The 27,939-nt window shown below is 49.2% G+C and overlaps 2 protein-coding genes across 3 annotated transcripts in view; both read left to right on the top strand.

Moving 5' to 3' along the window:
* Nucleotides 1–696: 696 nt before the first annotated feature.
* IZUMO2 (IZUMO family member 2) lies at nt 697–13,037 on the top strand. Of its 2 annotated transcripts, none has more exons than XM_025368561.1 (7): nt 697–1,014; nt 1,160–1,234; nt 4,767–4,853; nt 5,102–5,122; nt 6,015–6,095; nt 10,873–10,999; nt 12,939–13,037. In XM_025368561.1, exons 1-7 carry the CDS (start codon nt 783–785, stop codon nt 12,979–12,981), a joined length of 666 nt encoding a protein of 221 aa, XP_025224346.1. In that variant the 5' UTR covers nt 697–782; the 3' UTR covers nt 12,982–13,037. The 2 variants fall into 2 exon arrangements, with proteins under 2 accessions (XP_025224346.1, XP_025224345.1); XM_025368560.1 differs by lacking the exon at nt 12,939–13,037 and adding an exon at nt 11,801–11,916 and having other exon boundaries at nt 783–1,014; nt 10,873–11,001.
* Nucleotides 13,038–17,221: 4,184 nt separating this feature from the next.
* LOC112611908 (zinc finger protein 345-like) overlaps nt 17,222–27,939 on the top strand; it is a 13,084-nt gene continuing 2,366 nt past the window's right edge. Inside the window, exons 1-3 of the mRNA XM_025365874.1 lie at nt 17,222–17,369; nt 19,864–19,952; nt 20,739–20,865. Of these exons, the coding sequence (XP_025221659.1) occupies nt 17,222–17,369; nt 19,864–19,952; nt 20,739–20,865 (364 nt within the window). The remainder of the gene's footprint in view (nt 17,370–19,863; nt 19,953–20,738; nt 20,866–27,939) is intronic.

Below are 27,939 nucleotides of genomic sequence, written 5' to 3'. Positions count from 1 at the left end.
CTCTCTATATATATATATACACACATATACATACATACATAAATTATATGAGTGTGGTGGCACGGTAATCCCAGCTACTTGGTAGGCAGAGGCACAAAAATAGGTTGAACCTGGGAGGTAGAGCTTGCCATGACCCAGGATCGCACCACTGCCCTCCAGCCTGGGCGACAGAGCAAGACTCTGTCTGAAAACAAACAAACAAACAAACAAACAAAAAAACAATATGTGGGCCGGGCACAGCGGCTCATGCCTATAATTCTAGCACTTTGGGAGGCCGAGGCGGGCAGATCGCCTGAGGTCAGGAGTTCGAGACCAGCCTGGCCAACATGATGAAACCCGTCTCTACTAAAAATAAAAAATTAGCTGGACCTGGTGGCGCCGGCCTGTAGTCCCAGCTACTTGGGAGACTGAGGCAGGAGAATCGCTTGAACCCGGGAGGCGGAGGTTGCAGTTAACCGAGATCACACCACTGCACTCCAGCCTGGGAGACAGAGTGTGACTCCGTCTCGGGAAAAAATAAATAAATAAATAAATAAAATAAAACAATATGTGTTGAATGAATAAATCTAAGAGGAATTAGTAAGTTCCAAAAGGGGTAGAGCAGAGGCTTTCTGTTTTTTCTTGACTCTCTCTCTAGGTTCTAGAACCATGTCTGGCACACAGTAGGTGCTCAGCAAACACGGACCTGTAATACCCTGATGCTCCCTGGGCCTCCTGACCGCGCCCTCGACTGGGAGGCGGGGCCGGCCGGGCCCTCTCTGTGACGTCACAAAGGCCTCGCCATGCCTCTGGCCTTGACCCTTCTGCTGCTCTCGGGCCTGGGCGCCCCCGGAAGCTGGGGCTGCCTGCAGTGCGACCCCTCGGTGCCGGAGGCCCTGCGTCACCTGCGCTCCGCCCTCATCCCCAGTCGCTTCCAGTTGGAGCAGCTGCAGGCCCGCGCCGGGGCCGTGCTGATGGGCATGGAGGGGCCTTTCTTCCAGGACTACGCGCTGAACGCGTTTGTGGGGAGAGTGGGTGCGTGCTGGAAGTTGGGCAGCGGGGCTGGGCGAGGGATGCCGGAGACCACGCCCCCAAGAGGGGTCGGGGCCAGGCCTGGAGGGGGCGAGGTCACTTGACTCTCTGGGGGACCCACTGGAGTGTCCTCTCCCTTCTCCCCCAGAGACAAATCAACTGGACCTTGTGGCGTCCTTTGTCAAGAACCAAACGCAACACTTAATGGATAACTCTCTGAAAGGTAGGAGAGCCGAGGGAACGCCTGCTCCAGCACCCCTCTCCTTTCGGCCGGTCTGCATCACCTCCTTTGAATATTAAAAAAAGAGCAAACATGCATGTAATGCAGCCTTTCTTTTCTTTTTTTTTTTTTTTTTTTTTTTAAGGCGCAGAGCCTCACTGTCGCTCCGGCTGGAGTGCAGTGGCGCCATCACAGCTCACTGCAGCCTCGACCTCCAGGGCTCCAGCGATCCTGCTGCCTCAGCCTCCCAAGTAGCTGGGACCACAGGCGTGTGCCACCACACTTGGCTAATTTTCTATTTTTTAATTTTTTGTAGAGATGGGGTCTCATTTTATTGCCCAGGCTGTTCTCAAACTCCTGGCCTCAATAAATCCTCCTGCCTCAGCCTCCCAAAGTGCTGGGATTACAGGTGTGAGCCGCTGCACCTGATCATAATCCAAGACACTCTTTTTTTTTTTTTTTTTTTAAGACAGTCTCGCCCTGTCTTCCAGGCTGGAGTGCAGTGCCACAATCTCTGCTCACTGCAGCTTCCGCCTGCCGGGTTCAAGCGATTTTCCTGCCTCAGCCTCCCAAGTAGCTGGGATTACAGGCACCCACCACCATGCCCGGCTAATTTTTATATTTTTAGTAGAGACGGGGTTTCACCATGTTGGCCAGGCTGTTCTCAAACTTCTGACCTCAAGTGATCTGCCCGCCTCGGCCTCCCAAAATTATAGGCATGAGCCACCGTGCCAGCCAAACCAAGATACTCTTAACAGGCAGGATATTCTAAGGACATAGAGGTTACCTTCCGTGAGCCAGGCAAGAGCGAATTTTTTTTTTTTTTTTTTTTTTTTTTTGTGAGGGGTAGAAATGTGCAGGGTTGGGACAACGCAGGCCTGCTCCATTAATCCTTTATTGCCCAATAAAATATGTCAAATGGAGGGAAATACTAAGGAGGAAAAAAATAAAGCAAGGACCACGGAATAGCAAGTGCTGTGAGTAGGGGTGGGGATTGCAGCTTAAAGTAGGGCATCCAAGAAAGATGTCCCTGAAAAGGGAGCATGTGAGAAAAGACCAGAAGGGGAGAGGGAAGCAGCCATGATGGGGTCTGGGGGTAGAAGGGTGCAGGCAGAAAGAACAGCTGGTGGAATCCCTGAGATGGGACTAAGTTTGGCATATTCACAGAACATCCAGGGCGGCCAGAGTGGAGTGAGAAGGCAATATTGTCTCTGTGGAAGATGAGATCTTAGAGTTAAGGGGAGGGAATGGGTGTTTAGAATATTGAACAAACAGGATTTGTTGCCAGTCATGCTGACAAATTGCACTGGGATATAAGAAAAAGAAAGGTGTCGGCCAGGCACGGTGGCTCACGCCTGTAATCCCAGCACTTTGGGAGGCCGAGGTGGGCAGATCACGAGGTCAGGAGATTGAGACCATCCTGGCTAACACGGTGAAACCCCGTCGCTACTAAAAATACAAAAAATTAGCCGGGCGTGGTGGCGGGCACCTGTAGTCCCAGCTACTAGGGAGGCTGACGTAGGAGAGTGGTGTGAACCTGGGAGGTGGAGCTTGCAGTGAGCTGAGATCGCCCCATTGCATTCCATCCTGGGCAACAAGAGCAAAACTCCATCTCACAAAAAAAAGAAAGAAGAAAAGAAAAGAAAAAGAGAAAGGCATCAAAGATAGCACCAATGATTCTGAATTGAGCAATTAGAATCGTGACACACTTATTTACTAAGATGGAGTAGACTGGGAGGTTGGGAGTAGGTCTGGAGGAGAATAATGAGGGTTCAGTTTTGGATTTAGTGGGTTTGAGATGCCTCTTAGACATCCAATTGGAGATCTTGACCAGATAGCTGGGTATATAAATCCCACCTTCGGTGAGCCCTCTGGGATAGTAATATAAATGTGGGGGGCATCTGTGTATAGAACAGCACCATCCAATAGAAATAGAATGTCAGCCACAAATAGGAGTCACATATGCAATTTGAAATTTAAATTTTAAATTTTCTAGTAGCGTGGTGGCTCACGCCTGTAATCCCAGCACTTTGGGAGGCCGAGGCAGGTGAATCGCCTAAGGTCAGGAGTTCAAGACTAGCCTGGCCAACATGGTAAAACCCCATCTCTACTAAAAATACAAAAATTAGCCAGGTGTGGTGGCGGGCACTTGTAATCCCAGCTACTCAGGAGGCTGAGGCAGGAGAATCACTTGAACCCAGAGGCACAGTTTGCAGTGAGCAGAGATCACGCCATTGCACTCCAGCCTGGGCAACAAGAGTGAAACTCCGTCTCAGAAACAAAAATAAAATAAAAGAAAAGAAAAATTCTAGTAGCTGTGTTTTAAAAAGGGAAACAGAAACAGATGAAATTAATTTTGATAATATATTTTAGTTAATCCAATATATAAAATATCACCATTTCAACATGCAATCCACATAGGAATTATCGATATATTTCAAAGGTTTTTTGCACAATATCTTTACAATCCAGTGTACGTTTTATTTTATTTTTATTTTTTATTTTTTATTTTTTATTTTTTGAGATGGAGTCGCGCTCTGTCGCCCAGGCTGGAGTGCAGTGGCCGGATCTCAGCTCACTGCAAGCTCCGCCTCCCGGGTTTGTGCCATTCTCCTGCCTCAGCCTCCCGAGTAGCTGGGACTACAGGCGCCCGCCACCTCGCCCAGCTAGTTTTTTGTACTATTTAGTAGAGACGGGGTTTCACCGTGCTCGCCAGGATGGTCTCGATCTCTTGACCTCGTGATCCGCCCGTCTCGGCCTCCCAAAGTGCTGGGATTACAGGCTTGAGCCGCCACGCCCGGCCCAGTGTACGTTTTATACCTACAGCACATCTCAATTCAGACTAGCCCATTTCAAGTGTTCAGTAGCCAGGTGTGGCTAATGGCTACCACACTGGACAGTGCAAGGCTAGGTAATATATAAAGCCATATGGATTGAAATCATGAAGGAGTGAGTGTAGACACAAAAAAGAAGAGGCCAGGCACGGTGGCTCACGCCTGTAATCCCAGCACTTTGGGAGGCCGAGGTGGGAGGATCACCTGAGGTCAGGAGTTTGAAACCAGCCTGGCCAACATGGCGAAACCCCATCTCTACTAAAAATACAAAAAATTAGCCAGGCATGGTGGCACATGCCTGTAATCCCAGCTACTTGGGAGGCTGAGGCAGGAGAATCACTTGAACTTGGTAGGTGGAGGTTGTAGTGAGCCGAGATCACACCACTGCACTCCAGCCTGGGCAACAGAGTGAGACTCCGTTTCAAAAAAGAAAGAAGAGGAGAAGAGAGATGAAATCCACTTGCCAGATGAGGAAAGTGAGGCCAAGGAAGCATGGCTTTGCCTAGGCCCCACAGTGAATCAGAATATAGATGCAGGATCTCCCCGCCATAGATTTGCCCAGGAGACCCTTAGTAATCCTGGTCTTGGTTACCCCTTATAAATGAAGAGGAGCTTCCTCATCTCTTCTCCTGGAAGCTGCAGGTAGTGGGGTGGGCTTTCTGGGTGCCTCCCACCCTACAGAGATCTCTTCCTCTCCTCAGATGAGCCTTTGCTGGAAGAGCTGGTGACCCTCAGGGCAAATGTGATCAAGGAACTCAAGAAAGTTTTAATTTCACATCAATTAAAAGGTGCAGCATATCTCTCTACCAATTCCCTCTCCCCTTCTCCCTTGATCTCTTGATCCACTTTTACCACTTTTTCTCCCAAACCAAACTCCTTCTTCACATCTCCTATAACTCAGCCTTCTTCATCTCTCTCCAATCTTCCCTTCTGTCCTTTCCCAGCCTCACCCCTTACCTGCTCTCCTGATCCCTCACCAATTAAATTATCAAGTTACCATCCCAATTTAACTCACCTCAGCAATTTTCTCTTGCAGCCTGCAACCCCAAACTTTGCCGTGAGTTCTGGATCATCTATCTCTCCCTTCTGTACCCTCCTAACCCCCTTTGCCCTGTCTCCCCAAATCAAGCCTGGCTACCACTCCTTACTCCATTTGGCAGTTCCCTTACCCCAAAGCCATGGAACCTAGGGAGATTTGCTTTTTAAAGGTTTATGAAAATAACGACTATCTGCAAAACAACATTTTGAAGGTATGTAAGTCACGATAAGATAGGCTATGTTGTATTAACAAATAAACCCTCACATCTCAGTGGTTTAATACAACAAAGGTTTATTTTTCTTTCACCCAAATTTCACTGAGAGTTGAGTGGCAGTCCAGGTGGTGACTCAGGGATCCAGGCTATACACACGTGGCAGCTTCTAAGCATGCTTCAAACAGAAAAGCAATAGAAATCACACTGAGAGTTTTACAGCCAAGCCTGGAAGAGACACACATGATCTTGCTGACTTTCCATTGTCCAGGACTAGGTCACAAGGTCACAATTTACTGAAAGGCACCCTGGGAAATGTAGTCCTCCTGTATGCACCAGTAGAGGAGGACACAGTGGGCCCAAAGAGGGGACATCTCACCAGTGTCTGCAAAGGAGGCTCCAAATTAGAAAAAGAAAAGTACAAACTCAGAATTTACAAATGTTTAATTAAATGTCCACAAACAGACTGCTGAATCTACTGGATGACTGCAACTGAATTGAACTCTTCAATGATTATATAACAATTATTTTTTATGTGAATTGTCAGTGCATTTTGCTCAGTTCCTCTGCTGGGCAGTGGAATCTCTGAAATTTAGGAGAGCCAAGGGACCCCATCTCCTCTTTCTCCTTCTTCCTTCCCACCCTTGCCGGTCCTCTGATATCTGCCCTTGTCTTACTTCTCCCTTTCCCCTTTCCTAGGCTGGCTAAAAGAAGAGGTGTGGGACTGTTTACATTGCCAGAGGATCAAATCCCAGTGTATCCACAAAAAGTACTGCTTTGGTAAGCTTCTGGGGGTGGGGGAAGACGTGGGACAGGCGTGCGAGAGATTAAGACAGCCATGACCCGCTAGATACGGGTTTCGAGGCTCCCACATGCAGCCTCAAATCCTGCCCTAACCATTTGCTTAGAGTGTGGCCCAGAAATTCACTTTCCTCCATCTGGTAAATGGAGAGACTCCCTGGAACTTTAGAATGCCCCCAGCACCAGAATGGCAGGTGCCAGCAAAACATTTTCTTCTTAGCCGTTGCTGTACCTGCGGAATTTGGAAGGCTGTGCTGAATTCACTCATTCATTCATTCATAAATCTAAAAAACATACATTCTTTTTTTTTTTTTGAGACAGTTTCACTCTTGTTGACAGGCTGGAGTGCAATGGTGCGATCTTGGCTCACCGCAACCTCTGCCTCCTGGGTTCAAGCAATTCTCCTGCCTTAGCCTCCCGAGTAGCTGGGATTACAGGCATGCGCCACCACGCCCAGCTAATTTTGTATTTTTAGTAGAGACGGGGTTTCTCCATGTTGAGGCTGGTCTTGAACTCCTGACCTCAGGTGATCTGCCTGCCTCGGCCTCCCAAAGTGCTCGGATTACAGGCGTGAGCCACTGCGCCCGACCTTTTTTTTTTTTTTTTGAGATGAAGTCTCACTCTGTCACCCAGGCTGGAGTGCAGTGGCGCAATCTCGGCTCACTGCAAGCTCCGCCTCCCAGGTTCACATCATTCTCCTGCCTCAGTCTCCCGAGTAGCTGGGACTACAGGTGCCCGGCACCACACCCGACTAATTTTTTGTATTTTTAGTAGAGACGGGGTTTCACCGTGTTAGCCAGTATGGTCTCGATATCCTGACCTCATGATCCGCCTGCCTTGGCCTCCCAAAGTACTGGGATTACAGGTGTGAGCCACTGCACATGGCTTTTTTTTTTTTTTTTTTGAGATGGAGTCTCGCCCAGGCTGGAGTGCATTGGCATGATCTCGGCTCACTACAACCTCTGCCTCCTAGGTTCAAGTGATTCCCCTGCCTCAGCCTCCCAAATAGCTGGGACTACAAGTATGCACCACCATACCCGGTTAATTTTTGTATTTTTAGTAGAGATGGGGTTTCACCATGTTGGCCAGCCTGGTCTCAAACTCCTGACCTCAGGTGATCCACTCAGCCTCCCAAAGTGCCATGATTACAGGCATGAGCCACCATGCCCAGCCTAAAAAACATATATTCTCATAACAGAAAGAATAGTACAAAGAGGCAGGACATGCAGTGGCTCACACCTGTAATCCCAGCACTTTGGGAGGCCGAGGCAGGCAGATCACAAGGTCAGGAGTTCGTGACCAGCCTGGCCAACATAGTGAAACCCCGTCTCTACTAAAATAACAAAAAATTACCCTGGCGTGGTGGCGGGCATCTGTAATTCCAGCTACTCAGGAGGCTGAGGCAGGAGAATCGCTTGAATCTAGGAGGTGGAGGCTGCAGTGAGCCAAGATCGCACCACTGCACTCCAGCTTGGGTGACAATGCGAGACTCCATCTCAAAAAAAAAAAAAAAAAAAAATGGTACAATGAATCTACATATATCTATCCAGGTTGAATAGTCATGCTGGATCTTTTCACATGCTGCTCCCTCTCTCTGTCACACTGTTCCAATCACTTCTTTACTTAATTCAGGTCTCAAAGGTCACTTCCTCAAACAGGCCTCTCTGATCATAATCTCAAAAGTAGCACTTACTATCCAATTATGTTAACAATGAACATTCTTCCATATTTATTTCAGCTACTTTATTCTTTGCCATAGTATCTTAAAAGAAATCACAGACACCATGCCCCATACATAGACTGTACCTCTAAAAATAAAGACATTTTCCTAAGCAGCCACAATGTCGTTCCCACACCCACCAAACCGAGCAATGATTCCTCAATGTCAAATAATTCCAGGTCCCACTGTCAACTTCCCTAATTGTCCCCAGAATATTTTTCACAGTTGATTTGTTCAAACCAGGGTCCAATGAAAGGACTTCTTATATCATTCAATTGTTAGGTTTTTCACTTCTTTTTAAAATCTAGAACAGTTTTGTTCTGTTTTGTTTTTAGACTGGGTCTTACCATGTTGGCCAGGCTGGTCTCAAACTCCTGGGCTCAACTGATTGGCCCACCTCGGCCTCCCAAAGTGCTGGGATTACAGGCATGAGCCACTGCACCCGACCTAGAACAGTTTCTCTTATCAGTTTTGTTTTGTTTTTTGGTTCTTTTTGCCTCCATGACATTGGCATTGAAAAAGAAGGGAGTGTGTCCTGTAGAGTGTCCCACTTTTGGATTTGCTTGTTTTCTTCCTTTGGCTGGTATTTGGTGACAACAAATATTTTGAGCACCCTACGATGTCCCAAACTGAGGAACAGTGGAATGGGAGATAGATGTAGTTCCTGCCCTCATGGAGCCCACATTTTAATGGGGCCAGAGGTTAGACTAGGGTTTCGCAACCTCAGCACTGTTGAGATATGGAGCTGGATCATTCTTTGTTAGGGACGCCGTCCTGGTTATTGTAGGATGTTTAGCAGCATCCCTAACTTCAATCGACGAGATGCCAGTAGCATCTCCCTCCCCATTATGATAATCAGAAATGTCCCTAGACATTTCCAAATGTCCCCTGAGCAACAAAATTATCCCTGATTGAGAACCACTGGGTTAGATGGTAATTACATGAACAGATAAACAGGCTGGATTCAGGTGGCAACAGTGTTCTAATGAAAACAGAATGGTTTGGTAAATAGTGCCTCAGGGGAGGCTGCTACTTTAGAAAGTACAGATGTAGGCTGGGCGCGGTGGCTCACGCCTGTAATCCCAGTACTTTGGGAAGCCGAGGCAGATGAATCATGAGGTCAGGAGATCGAGACCATCCTGGCTAACATGGTGAAACCCCATCTCTTCTAAAAATACAAAAAAATTAGCCGGGCGTGGTGGCGGGCACCTGTAGTCCCAGCTACTCAGGAGGCTGAGGCGGGAGAATGGCGTGAACCTGGGAGGCAGAGCTTGCAGTGAGCTGAAATTGAGCCACTGCACTCCAGCCTGGGCAACAGAGCGAGACTCCGTCTCAAAAAAAAAAAAAAAAAAAAAAAAGAAAGTACAGATGTAGGGCCCCTCTAAAGAGGTGACTTTTGAAAGCTGAAGGAAGTAAGCAAGTGACGGGAACAGTGTCAATGACAGAGGGAACAGCACATGCAAAGATCCAACATGATTAAGCAACAAGTAGGAGAAGGCCAGTGTGGCCAGAACCCAGTGAATGAAAGAGAATAGTAGGGTGGCAATGGCCAGGTACGTGGGAACCAGATGGTGCAGGGCTTACTAGAGAGCATGGTGAGAACTTGAGCTTTTATTCTGAGATGGGGGGCCATAGAGTAGCAGGAAGACTCTGAGCAGAGGGAGCCGACTTAGGTTTTAACAGCGCCTCCCAGAGGCCATGTGAGGAACTGGGGGAGGAGGAGTCAAGGGAGCCCCCCCTAAGAGAAGCCTTGGGCTGGAGTTGGACCCGCTTGGTAGCCATGGAGGTAGATTGGATTCTGCCTACAGTTTGAAGGTCAAGCCAAGAGGCTTTGCTGATAGAAGGAAAGAGTTGGTGGTGGGTGGTAAGTGGAAGATGCAGAAAGCAACTCCCAAGGCCACCTTCAGGGTCAACAGCTAAGATGTAGCAACTAAGACTTTTATCTTGTGAAACTGTTCGCATTTTGTACCTCCCTCTCATGTGCATAGTGTCTCCGGTTTTTTTTGTTTGTTTTGTTTTTGTTTTTGTTTTTGTTTTCTGAGACAGGGTCTTGGTTCATCCCCCAGGTTGGGGTGCAGTGACACAGTCATGGCTCACTGCAGCCTCAACCTCCTGTGTTCCAGCAATCCTCCCACCTCAGCCTCCTGAGTTGCTAGGACTACAGGCACGTGCCACCATACCTAGCTAATTTTTTCTTTTTTGTCGAGATAGGATCTCACAGCCCACGCTGACTTGAACCCCTGGGCTCAAGTGATCCTCCTGCCTCAGCCTCCCAAAGTACTGGGATTATAGGCGCGAGCTCACCATGCCTGGCCATTGTATCTGTACCTTTTGGTTTTGAGTCGAACTTCCCAAGTCGTCCTCACCCCACCCCATCCCATCAAATGAAATGCTTTTAGAACTAGCCTCTCGGCCGGGCGCGGTGGCTCAAGCCTGTAATCCCAGCACTTTGGGAGGCCGAGGCGGGTGGATCACGAGGTCAGGAGATCGAGACCATCCTGGCTAACATGGTGAAACCCCGTCTCTACTAAAAATACAAAAAAAAAAAACTAGCCGGGCGAGGTGGCGGGCGCCTGTAGTCCCAGCTACTCGGAGGCTGAGGCAGGAGAATGGCGTGAACCTGGGAGGCGGAGCTTGCAGTGAGCCGAGATCGCGCCACTGCACTCCAGCCTGGGTGACACAGCGCGAGACTCCGTCTCAAAAAAAAAAATAAAAAAAATAAAATAAAAAAAAAGAACTAGCCTCTCACTGTAGCTATGATAACTGTGATATGCAGGCTGGACTGTCAACTCCATGAGGCCAGTTTGCCAGCTTGGTTCCCGGCTGTATCCCAAGTGCCTACAATGGTGCCTGAGACAGAGCATTAGAGGAATGGATAAGTGGAGAGTCAGATCCCAGCAGAGGGCAGGGAACAAATAGGAAGAGGGCGCCCCACCCCCACCCCGCTCCAGGCTGCTGAATGAACAGGTGGGGTGGGTACGAGGCTGAGGAGGGGTGGTGACTTGGAGGTCGGGGCTGTTTCCCTACCCGCCCCAGTCGACCGGCAACCCCGCGTGGCCCTGCAGTACCAGATGGACACCAAATACCTGAGGAACCAAGCGCTGTTGGGCATCTTCATTTCTGTGTCTCTGGCTGTCTTTATGTTCATGGTCATCGTGGTCTCGTGAGTCATCCTTGCCCCCTCCTCAGTCCCCCGTGGGACCCACTGGGCCCCTCAAAAATGGCAACTCCCTGGATGGGTCACTGTGTATTTTGAGAGTCTCCTCTTCAGTCACTTTAGTCTCTATGTCTCTTTTTCTCTCTCTGTCTCTCTCCTCCCTCTTCTCCCTCCCGCCCCCACCCCCGTACCTTTCTCTCATCTGTATTTCTGTCTGTCTTTCTTTCTCATTTCCCCTTTCCTCCACCTATGGGTCACATTACAACCTTCCTGGGTCCTCAGCACTTTTGCCTTTGTGGGCCTCTTCTTACACTAAAAACAAACCAAAAACAAAAAAACCCTAAAAGTTATGTTTTGTGGATTCCTTGGTAGAAAGACAAATATCATCCAAGTTGGATTAATTATGTTCTATTCGTCATCATAATTACTGTTATATTCATTTATCTTCTTCTGGCTTTCAAAGATACTACAGTGAAAACATTTCCATGGACCCCAGGCCCTGTGCCTAGGAAGGAAGTGGCTCTCATCCTCTCCCCCTCTAAGTTTATCTCCCTGTCTCTTTCTACTTGTGCCCCCCCAGCCCCTTCTCCGGCCCCTGTCTTCCCCTCTCTGTCTCAATTTCTCTCTCTCTCTCTCTCTGCCTCCTCCAAGTGTCCCATTAATCTCCTTTCCCTAACGCCTCAGTTTCTTCATCTGCAAAAAGGGAGTAATGCCACCACCTCCCACTGGGGGGTGTGATGAGCAGTGAATCAGTGAATGCTCTTTTTTTCTTTTTCTTCTTCTTTTTTTTTTTTTTTTTCTTGAAACGGAGTTTTGCTCTGTGGCCCAGGCTAGAGGGCAGTGGCGTGATCTTGCGACCTTGGCTCACTGCAACCTCCGCCTCCCATGTTCAAGCGATTCTCCTGCCTCAGCCTCCTGAGTAGCTGGGACTACAGGTGCCCGCTGCCATGCCCGGCTAATTTTTGTATTTTCAGTAGAGACGGGGTTTCGCTACGTTGGCCAGGCTGGTCTCAAACTCCTGTCCTCAGGTGATCCATCCGCTTCGTCCTCCCAAAGTGCTGGGATTACAGTCATGAGCCACCGTGCCCGGCCAGTGAACACTCTTAATAACACTTAGCACATGGGGAGTGCTCCCTGCAGGCCAGCTCTCACTGTGAACTTGCTCAGCCTCTCTTCCAACTCTCTCTCCTCATTTCTCTGTCTCCCTGTGTATTCATTTCTTATTGCTGCTGTAACATCACCACAAACTGGGTGACTTAAAGCAAAAGAAATGTATTCTCTGGGTTCTGAAAGCAGAAGTCTGAAATCAAGGGGTTGGCAAAGTTGGTTCCTTCCGGAGCCTCTGAGAGTGAATCCACCCCATGCCTGTGTCCTAGCTGCTGGTGGCTGCTGGCATCCCTTGGCTCCCTTCTAATCCCTGCCTCTGTCTTCACATGGCTTTGTTTCCTGTGTGTCCATCTCAAATCTCCCTCTCCTTTCTCTTCTAAGGACACCTGTCTTTAGATGTAAGGCCCATCCTAAATCTCATGTCACCTTAACTTAATTACATCTGCAAAGACTGTGTTTCCAATTGAGGTCACATTCCCAGATACTAGGAGTTGGGACTTGGATATATCTTTGGGGTGGGTGACACAGCGTAGCCCACTATACCTGCTTCCACTATACCCTGTCTCTACCTTATCTCTCTCCATTTCTGCCTGTGTCGCCTCTTGTCTTTTTAGACTCTTTCTGTTCCCACATTTTACCATCACCCCTGGTCCCAACTTTTCTCTCCTCTCTCCTCACCAACTCCGATTGGCAGAGAACCCTGAAAATCTGCCCAGATACCCATGACATCACTGGATGAGCCATATCAGGCCAAAGATTGGAGGGAAGTTATGGGTCCTTTGATCTGGAGGAGCCTGAAATTCTCATTCTAATCTACAGGCTTTTTCTCTCTGACCAGGGCTTGTACATACAGACAAAACCGAAAACTCCTGCTGCAGTAGGACGGTGGTTTGGGGGTAAGGAGAAAGGAAAATTAATAAAATTGGTGACAAATCCATCAATGTCTCTGTCCGTTTCCTGGGGACCCTCCCCCTAGTTGGTGTCCAGCTGTGTTTCTCTACCTGACTGGATGCTCCTCAAAAGCTGGGACCAGATCCCACTCGTCTGTAGACACCCATTATCCTAATACAAGGTAGAAGTGACTTGGACCTTCAAAAAGGATGGACAGCATATTATAAGGGTTTGAAGGGACAACCATTTCTCCTCTGGGAAGGAAATGCATCCAAAAGGACATGACTCAGTGCAACCCTCGAGGATGGTTAAACAGAGGAAGAGCGGTGGTCAATGTGGAAGGCACAGGTTTTCTTCTCTATCTGAACTACAATTCTTCACCCTCTGTGCACCTGAATACTAGATTCGGATACTTTTTTTTTTGGAGACGGAGTCCTGCTCTGTCGCCCAGGTTGGAGTGCAGTGGCATGATCTCGGCTCACTGCAACCTCTGCCTCCCGGTTTCAAGCTATTCTCCTGCCTCAGCCTCCGGAGTAGCTGGAATTACAGGCATGCACCACGACGCCCAGCTAATTTTTGTATTTTTAGTAGAGACGGGGTTTCACCATGTTGGCCAGGCTGGTCTCGAACTCCTGACCTCAAGTTATCCGCCCGCCTGGGCCTTTCAAAATGCTGGGATTACAGGCAAGAGCTACCGCGCCCTGTTCCAGCCATCGGTTGCCAAGATACCATTTTAGCACATGCGCAGTACGTGCGCCTTGAATGAGCAGGTTTGAAGAGGTAGAGCACTGGCGTCAACCTCTGAAATTGATCTGGCTGCAACCGGAAGGACTCTGGGAATGGTAGTTTACGGACTCAGCCTGCGCAGGCGCACTGTCCTACGCGGCATCGGCTATTACTCCGCGTTGAAAGTCCGCGGGAACTAGGCGCTAATGTCTGGGCCTCGCTATATCTAAGAACTGCACCCTCCTCTTTTTCTCGACTCCTCGCCTCCGCAGGGAGCCGGCTCCAGTCTCCTGCGGACTTGGCCGGGCGACGGAACGCTGGTTGCCATGACGACTCTCTTCCTGGTGCGCGCTACGTCACCGTCACCTGTGCGCTGGCCGGGGACGTGGCTACCGCAGGTGCGTCAGAGGTTCTTGACTTCACTCGCACTTCTGAACTGGTAGCCGGACTGCAGCACCTGGGAAAAACTCAAGTTTGAGGGTCGCAAACTAGTGGTCCCAAAATGCGTTTTGCTTGGCCAGTGGTGAGCAGTGTTACGGGTTTGTTTTAACGTCTTCATGCTGCAGGTCCAGACATTTCCTCAAATTCCTGGAAATTTCCTGGGAGAAGTGCGGAATAAACAGATAATTAAGACTTACATAAATTATAGTGTGATGAGACTGGAGCGAGAGAGACGGACAGTTACAAAGAATTACAACACGGCGGTTAGCACATAGCCCTATAGGATCTAAGATACTGGAATGTTCCTGTGCGAACCCAAGAGAGCGAGCTGCCAGCTTCGGCTGAGCTCGGTGGAAATCAGAGAAATTTTACTGCAGGAGAGGCTGTAAGAACTTGTTCTTGTAAGAAAAGTAGGTGTTTTCCGAAAGCAGTCGTGGGAAAAGGTGGAAGGAAGAGCAAATAGTCACAGTTGGGGCCGGGCACAGTGGCTCACTCCTGTAATCCCAGCACTTTGGGAGGCCGAGGTGGGCAGATCACCAGGTCAAGAGATCAAGACCATCCTGGCCAACACGGTGAAACCCCGTCTCTAGTAAAAATACAAAAGTTAGCAGGGCGTGTTGGCGAAACCTCGTCTCTAGTAAAAATACAAAAGTTAGCAGGGCGTGGTGGCGTGCGTCTATGGAGGCTGAGGCAGGAAAATCGCTTGAACCCGGGAGGCGGAGGTTTCAGTGAGCCTCCACTCACTGAGATCGTGCCACTGCACTCCGGCTTGGCAATAGAGTGAGACTCCGTCTTGAGCCACCGTGCCTGGCCTAACGCGTTTTTAATAATAGCAAACACTTACATGGTGTTTTCTATCTGTCACATACTGTTCTAATGGCTTTACTTCTATCTACCTATTCAAATCTCATAACCTGATAAAGAGGGTACTTATTATTGCCCCATGTACAATGAGGAAACTGAGGCACAGCGTGGTTAATGACTTGCAAAGTTCTGATAATAACTTGTATTTAATATCAAATTTCAGCTTCATCAAAGCCTTTGGAGACAGTTGTATCCGCCAGGATAAGTAGTTATGCTTCAGTAACACCCCACAACCTCCTTCATGGCTTATAGTGATGAAGGCTTACTCCTTGTTCATGTGTGTTCCATATAAGGACTATTTATGCAAAATAATCCCCAAATGTGGAAGGATCCAATAAACCAAAAAAGAGGGAGACAAACCCAGTTCGTTGGTAAGGGGTGATTTATTTGGGGAACTTACAAAGGGAAGCATGGGGTCTTGGGTGGCAGCAGGACAGATCTATCTCCACACAGTTACTCCCTAATCCCAAGGCTTATCTCACATACGGAAGGGGAATACTTGCTTTAGCAAGACAAGGGTTAAGACAACCCTCCAGAACAGGCAAGAATGCTGTTTGTGTCATAGCCTATAATTTGTGTGAAAACATCAGGGTTGACATGTTCTTACACTAGAGACAGTAAGTAAAGTAGAAATCAGAAGGCATTCCCAGGACTAGGATTAATCAGAAGTCAACAAGGCGGATTACCATCCAAGATGGAGTCACCTTTGTCTCCACAATGTGACATGCCTATTATAGATTAGCTGAGGCTCTGCTCCATGCCACCCTGACTCTAGAGCCTCAGCTGACAGTACAACCTGTGCTTGGAGCATTTGGTTATCAGGATGCAAGGAAAAAGGAGCAAACTTGGCAGCAGTAAAATGAAGTGGTTGCAAATATGGGCTGGACCTGGATTCAAATCCTGCCTCCATCCTCAACTAGCTCTGGGAGTTTGGGGGGATGACATAAATCCTCTATCTCAGTGTCCTTGTCTGTAAAATAGGGAGAGCAATGCCTTCTTCATAGGGTGGTGGTGCCAGCTCAGTCAACTAGTAAAGCTCACAACGTGTTGTCAATAAGTAACACCTATTATTATTTCATTCTGGCAATGGGCCATCTAGCTTTTGCTCATGAGCACATATATGGTTTACTTTTTTTTTTTTTTTTTTGAGACAGGGTCTTGGTCTCTTGCCCAGGCTGGCACCATCACAGCTCACTGCAGCATTGCCATCCTGTGTTCAATTGATCCTCCTACCTCAGCCTCCTGAGTAGCTGGGTCTACACGTGCTCGCCACTGTGCTTGGCTAGCTTTTCTATATTCTGTAGAGTTGGGGGTATCGCTATGTTTCCCAGGCTGGTCTCAAACTTCTGAGTGCAAGTGATTCTCCCTCTTTAGCTTCCCTCTTTGAAATCCCAAAGTGCTGGGATTTCAGGTGTGAACCACTGCACCCAGCCTGGCAATTCTTTTAGTGTTTTATGATAAAGCCTGATATGAGGTTTTGATTATATGGACATAAACACAAGAAGAGGCCAGTAATTCTTTAACATTGTCGCTATTGTTGTTCAATATAAATATATGCTCAATTTATTCAGCTTATCTAGAAATGACTGGTTACAGAATTTTTTTTTGTAAGCTTTCTCAGCATCTAGGGTTACTGAATGTTATCAAAGGTTTTTTTAGTATCTATAGACATGGTTGCATATTGATATATTCGGAAAGGTCAAAAGATAAATTGTGTAATGTCCTAATATCAAACCATCCTTGCACTCCTGAACACACATCTCCAAGCTCCCAGGATAGGCTCCATTGCCTTTACCACACTGCCCTTTAAGAAGTGATGGGTGAAACTGAGCAAACAGGAAGGCAGATGCCCAGGGAAATTGAATAACAGTGGTTCAATTCATTCACCATCAGTTTACATGGGGCCAACTTCTATCTATCCTGAAGACTTCAGCCATGGTAGGAGAAATTTGGATTAAATGGACTGTGGCATCGCCTCTGCCTAAAACAGGGATATTCGCGTGCCAGTACAGTCAGGCATGTCCCAAATACCAGTTTTCCTCCAAAAGCTATTGTGTATGTATCCAAATACAGTCCCCTCACTCCCGCTCCGCCTCCTGCTCCCAGACTCCATTTCCCAGCATTCCCCCGCAGTCAGAAGCCCTTAGGCCGTGAGGAGCCTGAGCCTCAATTGTTTCTGGGAAATGTAGTCCAGTCGCGATGCCGAGTTTAAAGTACCGGGACTTACAGTTCCGAGACAGCGAGCGCGCAGGCGCGTTCCGGGGCCCGTCGGAGGAAGGGAAGGCCTGGCTGTCCAGCGAAATCCTCCTGAACGCACGGACCTCGCGGACCCGACCGGAGCAGGTGGGTGCGGGCCGGGACAGACAGGCTAGCAGAAGCTCCGGAGGCAGGCCCGAGTTGGGTCTGGGTGGAAGGGGGGAGGGCGCTGTGGGTGACGCCCCGCCCCCTCTTGGCATTCCCTGAGTCCCACCTAGTATCAGCGCGGCTCAGACGGCTCAGCGCGCAGGAATTGGGCGCCTGCTGTTTGCAAGGAGTCCGGCGGACCTTGGGACTGCTGCGCTCTCCCAGGAAGGGGAACCTACCTTTCCTCACTTTGCAGCTGAAGAAACTGAAACTCGGGGAGACTCCGCGATTTCTCTCAGGCTGGTAGAGCTGCAACCCAGATTCTGACCCCAGAGCCCGAGAGCAGCACTGCACCGGCACAGACTCGGTCTCGGCTCCCCTTATCTTGAGCATCTGTTCTTCTCTCTCTGAGTCTCCCATCTCTCTCTGATCTTCCCCTCACCCTCGCCGCCCCAGGTCCTGTCCCCCTTTCGCTGAATCTCTGTGCCCCGTCTCTCTGCCTCTCTGTCCCCGTCCCTGTAGGTCTCTGTCGCTCTCTCTCGGTCTCTGCGCCCTCCCACTCCCCAGCCCTCCTAGCGAATCTCTGTGTTTTCCAGAGACAAGGTCATTTTCTTACATAACCATAGCACCACGATCACAATGAGGAAATATTGATGTAATACTAATAGCTAATCTATAGACTTTATTCAAATTTTTGATGATTCTTCCAATAATGTCTTTTTGTCTTTTTTTTCTTTTTCTTTCTTTTCTTTTTTTTTTTTTTTCTTTTTTTTTTTTTTTGGAGACAGGGTCTTGCTCTGTCACCCAGGCTGGAGTGCAGTGGTGCAATCATAGCTCACTGCAGCCTCGACCTCCTGGGCTCAAGCGATCTTCCCATTTCAGTCTTCTGAGTAGCCAGGATTACAAGCACATGCCACCATGCCCAGCTAATTTTTTAACTTTTTTTTGTAGAAACGGGGTCTCACTATGTTGCCTGGGCTGGTCTCAAACTCCTGGGCTCAAGCCATCCTCCCACTTCAGCCTCCCAAAGTGCTGGGATTACAGCTGGCTGCAATAATGTCCTTAATGGCCACAGGAAATCCTAGGTCACACATTGCATGCATTGTTGGACCTCCTTCAATCTGGAACCGGTTTTCAGTCTCCTCTTGGAAGTTCTGAAGATTACAGACCATGTACTTGCAGAATGTCCCTTGGTCTGGGTTTGTCTGGTGCTTCTTCATAATAAGATTTAGGTCACGCGCTTTTGGCAGGGATGCCCTAGGAGTGATGCTGTCTCCTCATCAGATTGGGGACCCTGGGCTCGGCTTGTCCCACCATACACCACATCAGCCTCACTCATATGGGTAAGGTGGCATCTGCCAAGTTTCTCCTCTCTAAAGATTCCCTGGTCTGGGCGCAGTGGCTCACACCTATAATCCCAGCACTTTGGGAGGCCAAGGGGGGGGGGTGGATAACCTGAGGTCAGGAGTTCGAGACCAGCCTGGCCAACATGGTGAAACCCCATCTCTACTAAAAATACAAAAAAATTAGCCTGTTGTGATGGCGCGCACCTGTAATCCCAGCTACTCAGGAGGCTGAGGCAGGAGAATCGCTTGAAGCTGGGAGGTGGAGGTTGCAGTGAGCCAAGATCGTGCCACTGCACTCCAGCCTAGGTAACAGAGCGAGACTACATCTCATATAAAAATAATGATAATAATACAAAAATTAGCCAGGCATGGTGGCGGGTGCCTGTAACCCCAGCTACTCAGGAGGCTGAGGTCCGAGAATCACTTGAACCCGGGAGGTGGAAGTTTCAGTGAGCCAAGATCACCTCACTGCACTCCAGCCTGGGCGACAGAGCAAGACTGTGTCTCAAAAATAAAATAAGGCAGGGTGTGGTGGCTCACGCCTGTAATCCCAGCACTTTGGGAGGCGGAGGTGGGTGGATCACCTGAGGTCAGGAGTTTGAGACCAGCCTGGCCAACATGGTGAAACCTCATCTCTACTAAAAATGTAAACATTAGCCAGGCATGGTGGCGGGTGCTTGTAATCCCAGCTATTCAGGAAGCTGAGGCAAGAGAATTGCTTGATCCTGGGAGGTGGAGGTTGCAGTGAGCCAAGATGGTGCCACTGCACTCCAGCCTGGGCAACTGAGTGAGACTCCATCTAAAAAAAAAAAGGATAAGAAAAAAGATAGGGGTGACCCTGTGGCTAGACTTCTCTGATACTTTTTGTCTCCATGAACTTGAGCAAGTCTTGACCTCTTGTGCCTCAATGTCCTCATTTAGGGATCACCATAGTTCCTGTGTCCGAGAGCTTTTGTGTTGGGAAGGTGAGACAGCCTCATGGTTGCTGGCTGTTGTCACTGGTATGGAATGAGGGCCTCAGGTAGCCTGTCCTGGGTCTTTGCTTTGACTCTTAGGGGACCGTGGCCCCTTCTGTGACCAGGAGTCTTGGGGAAAGCGTCTGTCTGTCAGGGTCACGAATCACCCCTTTTCTGCTGTGGTCTCCTCCTCCAGCTCTTCAGGCCCTGGCCTGGACCCTTCTCCCAGAGGCACATGCCCAGGACCCAGCAATGGCCAATGGGACCCTGATGGCCGAGGGCCAGGTGAGTCTGGGCTTTCTCTTCCCCAAGATGACTTTGTGGACTCCAGTGGGCCCTCTTCATCCCTGCTCATGATCTCAAGGTCTCCTGACTCTTCCAATTCTGGGAAAGGGGGCATGAGGAGAGGGGAGCTGGGCAGTGCAGAAGAGCAGGGGCCAGAGGCAGAATGCTCTGAGCTGGGACCGCGTCACACAGTCTAAAAGTTTTTCATCTAACCCTGCAGCCTTTCGGGTCCCAGGCAAAGTGGGCACTGGGTGGTTTCGCTTCACCCCTGAGCCTCATCCCTGGAGTCAGGAATGGGGGTCAGGATCAGGGATGGGGTCTGGGATAGAATAGGGCTTGCGAATATCTCCTGCACACAATGGCTTGACGGTTTTTTCTTTAAGTATTTCTTAGGACTGTCACTTAGAGCTGTGCAGGTTATGCACTAGACAAGGATGCCTCATCCCGGGCAGGACTCACACCTTACACCTCATACACTGGTGGCATTTTCAGACAGTGTGGTAAACTGTCATATGCTAAATTAATTGGCATATTACAATGACTTCCCAACAGATGGCAGTAAAGAGTCACGTGAAAGGGCTCCTTGTTTACTTTCTACCAAGGTGCCTATGGGCGAGTTTCTCCCTCCATTGGGTTCCCATAGGCCAGTTGGATTCAGGCATCCTGATTCTGCACAATCAGAATGTTCCAGCCCAGGGGGCTGTTGTGGGCTCTTGACCCCTGACACTTCTGCCCCCGAGTTCCAGAAGGACGTGCCCCTCCATGGAATGAAATTGGCCCTTGCAGGAATCAGTGACTTTCAAGGATGTGGCCGTGGACTTCACCCTGGAGGAGTGGGGCTGGCTGGAGCCTGACCAGAGGGAGCTGTATCGAGACGTGATGCTAGAGAACTACCGGAACCTTCTCTCCCTGGGTGAGACCCCTCCTCCTGCCCTCCCCCTGGGGGAGGCCTGATGCCCCCTGGATCCCTCTCTGATGCCCCCAGCACTCTCTCTGATGCCCCCTGGCACCCTCTTCTCATTCATGTCCATCCCCTGCCATCTGGGGGCCTCTGTTCTCCTGTCACTGGTCCCTCATGCCTGGCCTCTCCGTTCCTCTCTTTCTGCCAGCTGATCCTGGAGTCCCAGCAGCCAGGAAGGCCCAAGTCTCTTGGCCTGTCCTGTAAAATGTGGATCCCACACACTCTTCAGCCTGTGCCCCCAGCTTCTTTTTTTTTTTTTTGAGACGGAGTCTCACTCTGTCACCTAGGCAGAAGGGCAGTAGCACGATCTCAGCTCACTGCAACCTCCTCCTCCTGGGTTCAAGCAATTCTCCTGTCTCAGCCTCCCGAGTAGTGGGATTACAGGCACGCACCACCATGTTGGCTAATTTTTGCTTTTTTTTTTTTTTTTTTTGAGACGGAGTCTCGCTCTGTCGCCCAGGCTGGAGTGCAGTGGCCGGATCTCAGCTCACTGCAAGCTCCACCTCCCGGGTTTACGCCATTCTCCTGCCTCAGCCTCCCAAGTAGCTGGGACTACAGGCGCCCGCCACCTCGCCCGGCTAGTTTTTTGTATTTTTTAGTAGAGACGGGGTTTCACTGTGTTAGCCAGGATGGTCTCGATCTCCTGACCTTGTGATCCGCCCGTCTCGGCCTCCCAAAGTCCTGGGATTACAGGCTTGAGCCACCGTACCCGGCCTAATTTTTGCATTTTTAGTAGAGACAGGGAGGCTGAGGCGGGAGGCTCACTTGAGGTCAGGAGTTCGAGACCAGCCTGGCCAACATGGCGAAACTCTAGCTCTACTAAAAATACAAAAATTAGTGAGGCATGGTGACGCACACCTGTAATCCCAGCTACTGGGGAAGCTGAGGCACAAGAATCACTTGAACCCAGGAGGCAGAGGCTGCAGTGAGCTGAAATCACAGCATTACACTCCAGCCTGGGTGACAGAGTGAGACTCTGTCTCAAAAAAAGGACACCAGTCTCTGGATTTAGGACTTGCCCTAATCCAGTAGGATTTCATCTTAGCTAATTACATCAGCAAAGACCCCATTTCCAAATAAGGTCACGTTCTGCTGTTCTGGATGGGCGTAATTTTTGTGGAACGTCATTCAACCCAGGATAGGAGGGGAGAAATTAGCGATTCCATAGACAGCAGGGCTGATAGGAGCCAAGGCCTTGCCTGTTGAGTGGGTGAGGGGGGGTGAGCTCGTGTGCCAGCAGAAGGGCAGGCCCAGGCCTGGAGCAGGGACGGTTTCCAAGATACCCAGAGCAGAGGCGGGATGTAGGATGGAGATGTGGGTTCGTTGCCTGGATGCATGGTGGGGAAGGTGGAGCTTCTTACACCAATGGCTTCTTTGAGTGACAAGGGAGGGCCACAGCTGAAAAGAGAGGATGAGGTGTAGCACAGAGCAGGAAGAAATGACAAAACGATCATTTTGCAGAGTGGGGAGAAAACATACTGTTGCAAATTCTGGATCCAAGCTCCGAGTAAGCCCCTGGTGGAGGCCGAGGGCGGTGGCTCACACCTGTAATCCCAGCACTTTGGGAGGCCGAAGAGGGCAGATCACTTGAGGTCAGGAGTTTGAGACCAGCCTGGCCAACATGGTGAAACCCCGTCTCTATTAAAATATGAAAAATTAGCCGGGTGTGGTGGTGCACACCTGTAGTCCCAGCTACTCGGGAGGCTGAGGCAGGGGAATCGCTTGAATCCGGGAGGCGGAGGTTGCAGTGAGCCGAAATCACGCCACTGCACTCCAGCCTGAGTGACAGAGACTCCAGACTCAAAAAAAAAAAAAAAAAAGAGAAAGAAAGAAAGAAAGAAGGAAAGGAGAAGAAAGGAGAGAGGAGAGGAGAGAAAATGGAGGGAGGAAGGATCTGAGAGGTATTTGAAGTCAACTGGGACATTCGTCCGCCACGGGCCTGGGACCAGCAGCCAGGAGGTCCTCTGGGTAGGAGGGAGCAGTGCGCCCTCTGCCGTCCGTTCCCAGGCTGCTGAGACTTCGTGTCTAACTGCGGCCTCTCTGGCTCTCATTCCAGCTGTGTTGTCCTCTTCATTCCCTCAGCAGCGCCATCTCGAGGCCCAGATAATCCTTGTCACCTCTCGGAGCCTCAGTTTCTACCCTTTTCAAATAGTTCCTGCTAATCGGGAGGTTGAAGTGGGAGAATCTTGAACCTGAGAGGTGGAGGTTGCAGTAAGCTGAGATCATGCCACTGCACTCCAGCCTGGACAACAGAGAGAGGCAGTCTAAAAAAAAAAAAAAAAGCCTTAGCGGCAATGTCCTTAGGCTTCTTGGGCGCCAGCACCCAGGTCGGAGGTTGTTTGGTTCTAACCACGGGAGGGCTGTTACCTGCTGAGCTCAGTGCAGGCCGAGAGGGACAGGGCAGGTAGGGGTGCAGGCAGGGGAGTGGTTACAGGGATGGGTGATAAATGCCAGGCTGGAGAGTGGAAGGTGAAGTCATGGGGGGCAATGCATGGTGAGGGGGGCCTCAGTATCAGAGGGTTAGCTGTCCTGGGTCCCTGCTCCTCTATCCTCTGGTTGCAGCAGTTAGAGACAGACCCCATGGTTCACCCAGCCACCAAGCCAGGCTCTAGGGCACCCTCCTTGTCCATAGAAGGATAGCTGGAGTCAAGAAGTGGAGAAAAGTCAGGCACAGTGGTTCATGCCTGTAATCCCTGCACTTGGGGAGGCTGAGGTGGGAGGATTGCTTGAGGTCAGGAGTTCGAGACCAGCCTGGGCAACATAGTAAGACCTTGTCTCTTCAAAAAACTAAAAATTAGCCAGATGTGGTGGTGCACACCTGTAGTCCCAGCCACGCGGGAGGCTGAGGTGGGAGGATGGCTCGAGCCCAGGAGGCCAAGCCTGCAGTGAGTGGTGACTGTACAACTTCACTCCAGCCTGGGCAACAGAGCAAGATCCTATGTCAAAAAATAAAATTAAAATAATAAGATAAAGTATAGTGGAGAAGGTCCCTGGGAGGCTGGGAGGTGGGAGGGGGTGTCTGACACCGAGATGGGGAGATTGGTGTCATTATCAGAGACGAAGGCTGTGACCATAGGCCTGGGCACCTAAGGCAGGGGGAGGATGGGATCCTTGTTAGAGAGGAATCCCGGAGTCATCCTGGATTGTAACTCTGTCCAGGTTTGCTTCCCCCTTCAGCCTGAGACCCCCTCGAGCACAGGGGAGTGTCCAGATCATTTCTATATCTCCAGCAATGCCAGGGACTGGCACAGGGAGACCGGGAGGTCCTTGGGCATGTTTGTTTTTAGACAGAGTCTTGCTCTGTCACACAGGCTAGAGTGCAGTGGCGCGATTTTGGCTCACTGCAACCTCCGCCTCCTGGGTTCCAGCAATTCTCTGCCTCAGCTTCCTGAGTAGCTGGGATGACAGGCACCCATCACCATGCCTGGCTAATTTTTGTATTTTTAGTAGAGACAGGGTTTCATCATCTTGGCCAGGCTGGTCTTGAACTCCTGACCTCATGATCCACCCGCCTCAGCCTCCCTAAGTGCTGGAATTACAGGCGTGAGCCACTGTGCCTGGCCGGGTATGTTTGTTGAACCAAAATTCGTCTCCTCCTCACCCCTAGTCTAGTCACCTCTTGGCTCGCCTCCTCCAGGAAGTTTCCTTTGATTTCTCCACCCTCTGTGACTTCCTGCAGTGTTGTGTGTTTCTTCCATTCCTGCTCACACAACACTAGACTATGCCTCGGTTTCCTGCCCGAAGGGTGAAAATGAGCTAATACATTTAACCAGCTTAGAAACATGCCTGGGCCGGGCGCGGTGGCTCAAGCCTGTAATCCCAGCACTTTGGGAGGCTGAGGCGGGTGGATCACGAGGTCAGGAGATCGAGACTATCCTGGCTAACATGGTGAAACCCCGTCTCTACTAAAAATACAAAAAAAAACTAGCCTGGCGTGGTGGTGGGCGCCTGTAGTCTCAGCTACTTGGGAGGCTGAGGCGGGAGAATGGCGTGAACCCGGGAGGCGGAGCTTGCAGTGAGCCAAGATCACGCCACTGCACTCCAGCCTGGGAGCACAGCGAGACTCCGTCTCAAAAAAAAAAAAAAAAAAAAAAAAGAAACATGCCTGGCACGCAGTCTGCCCTTAATAGATATTTGCTTTTTAGTATCACTCTAACTATTGTTGTAATTATCTCATGTTATAATCAGGGATGGTAGGTTTGTCTACAGTGATTCAAGACAGTTTCATCAAAATGAAAACGTTCAGGCCGGGTGCAGTGGCTCATGCCTGTAATCCCAGCACTTTGGGAGGCCAAGGTGGGCAGATCACCTGAGGCCAAGAGTTCAAGACCAGCCTGGCCAACATGGTGAAACCCCATTCCTACTAAAAATAGAAAAAATTAACCGAGCATGGTAAAAGGCACCCATAATCCCAGCTACTTGGAAGGCTGAGGCAGGAGAATCGCTTCAACCCAGGAGGCGGAGGTTGCAGTGAGCTGAGACCACACCGTTGTACTCCAGCCTGGGCAACTAGAATGAAACTCCATCTCAAAAAAAAAAAGGAAACATTCAGGGTGGGTGGATCGCTTGAGCCCAGAAATTCGAGATCAGCCTGGGTAACAGAGTGAGACTCCATCTCTACAAAAAATTTGAACATTAGCCAGGCATGGTGGTGTATGCTTGTAGTCCCAGCTATTCAGGAGGCTGAGGTGGGAGGATGACTTGAGCCCAGGAGGTCGAGGCTGCAGTGAGCCTTGATTGTGCCACCACACTCCAGCCTGGGCAACAGAGCGAGACCCTGTCTCAAAAAAAAAAAATGCATATGTTTTTAACTTATGTATTTAGAAGTCTTGAGATGGAAGCTTTGGGCATCAGTGAATCTAAAACAGAGTTATCCATCAGAAATAAGAAACCCACTTAGGTAATTTTACATTTTTTGGTGGTCATGTTAAAAAAAAAAAAGGAAATGAAATTAATTTTAACAATACATTTTATTCACCTCAAGCTATCTAAAATTGTATCATCTTGACACACTGAAACCATAATCGATTAACAAATGATTGAGAGATTTTACGGTTTTTTTCTTTAGTAAGTCTTCGAAACATAGAAGACAATGTTTTTTACGCTGTCACAGTGCAGTTAACTCGAACAGCACAGACCTGGAGCCTTAAACAGCCTTGTCAGAGCTCAGTCTCTCTGCAGTGTACTAAGCACGCAACAAATAAGTCAGCTCAGCCTCTCTGCAGTGTGCTAAGCACTCAAAAAATAAGTCTTGCGTTGGCCATTTGTGCTTCTAACCATTAGGCACTCAATGCGTGCACCTTCCCTGCAGACCTCCCTGTGATCCTAGCACCCACAGCCAACTCTTGTATCTTTCCCCAGGGGCAGGGCTGCCTGGGTCCAAACCCGACATGATCTCCCGTCTGGAGCGAGGGGAAGAGCTGAGGCCGGAGGAGAGAGAGGCCTGGCGAGTTACCTGTCCAGGTGGGTGCTGTTATCCAGCAGGTGTAAGCCCTCTTCCTACCCCATCTCTCATGGTCAGTGAGGTTCAGTCAGGGGTGAGGCAGTGGAACACATGAGTGATCATCATGGGCTCTAGAGTTGGGTTGTGTGGTTCAAATTCCAGCTGATTGTTTCCTGGCTGTGTGGCCTTGGGCAAGTCACTTAGCCTCTCTGTGCTTTGATTTTTTTTTGTCTGTGAAAAGGGGGTGACATGAGTATCTAGGGTTGGGAGGAATAAATGAAACTGTGAACATCTAAATAAGAATAAAACAAGAATGAAAATCCCCCATAATCCTCATGTCTCCCAAAAATTAACTTTTGACATTTTAATGGAATTCCTTCAAGTATGTTCTTTCTTTCTTCATAGACAGATAGATAGATAGATTTTTTTTTTTTTTTTTTTGAGACGGAGTCTCACTCTGTCACCCAGGCTGGAGTGCAGTGGCGCTATCTTGGCTCACTGCAACCTCCGCCTCCCGGGTTAAAGCAATTCTCCTGCTTCAGCCTCCCAAGTAGCTGGGATTATGGGTGCCTGCCACCACACCTAGCTAATTTTTGTATTTTTAGTAGAGGCAGAATTTCACCATGTTGGCCAGGCTAGTCTCGAACTTCTGACCTTGTGATCCACCCGCCTCGGCCTCCCAAAGTGCTGGGATTACAGGCATGAGCCACTGTGTCTGGCCTAGCATAATATTTTTAAGAGTCATTCACATTGCATTATGTATGAGAGCTTCATTCCTGTTTATGGCTGAATAATATTTTATTGTCTGAATGTGCCACAATTGGTTTACTCATTAGTTGGTGAACATTGAGTTATTTCTTCTTTTTGGCTATTATGAATCATACTTCTATGAACATTCATGCACAAGTTTTTGTGTGAATGCATGTTTTCATTTCTTTCGGGTAGATACCTAGGGTGGAATTGTTGAATCATAGGGTAATTCTATGTTTAACCTTTTGAGAAACTGCTAGACTATTTTCCAAAGTGGCTGTACCATGTTACATTCCCACCAGCAGTGTGTGAGGGCTCTGATTTCTCCACATCCTCACCAATGCTTGTTATTATCTGTCTTTTTTATTATATAACTAGTGAGTGTGAAGTGGAATCTCATGATGTTCATTTTATTTTCCTTGATGTCTAATGATGTTGAGTATCTTTTCATGTACTTATTGGCCATTCGTGTATCTTTAAAGAAATGACTATTGAGAACCTTGCCCTTTTTTAATTGAGTTTTTAAAAATATTGAGTTGTGGCCGGGTGTGGTAGCTCACGCCTGTAATCCCAGCACTTTGGGAGACTGAGGTGGGCAGATCATGAGGTCAAGAGATTGAGACCATCCTGGCCAACATGGTGAAACCCCGTTTCTACTAAAAATACAAAAATTAGCCGGGCGTGGTGCCGGGCGCCTGTAATCCCAGCTCCTCGGGAGGCTGAGGCAGGAGAATTGCTTGAACCCGGGAGGCGGAGGTTGCAGTGACCCGGGATCGTGCCACTGCACTCCAGTCTGGGGTACAGAGTGAGACTGTGTCTCAAAAAAAAAAAAA

The sequence above is a fragment of the Theropithecus gelada genome, chromosome 19 (genome assembly GCF_003255815.1).
Source record: "Theropithecus gelada isolate Dixy chromosome 19, Tgel_1.0, whole genome shotgun sequence".
NCBI lineage: Eukaryota > Metazoa > Chordata > Mammalia > Primates > Cercopithecidae > Theropithecus > Theropithecus gelada.
The sequence above is the reverse complement of the archived record's forward strand: the minus strand, read 5'-3'. Positions and strand labels throughout refer to the sequence as shown.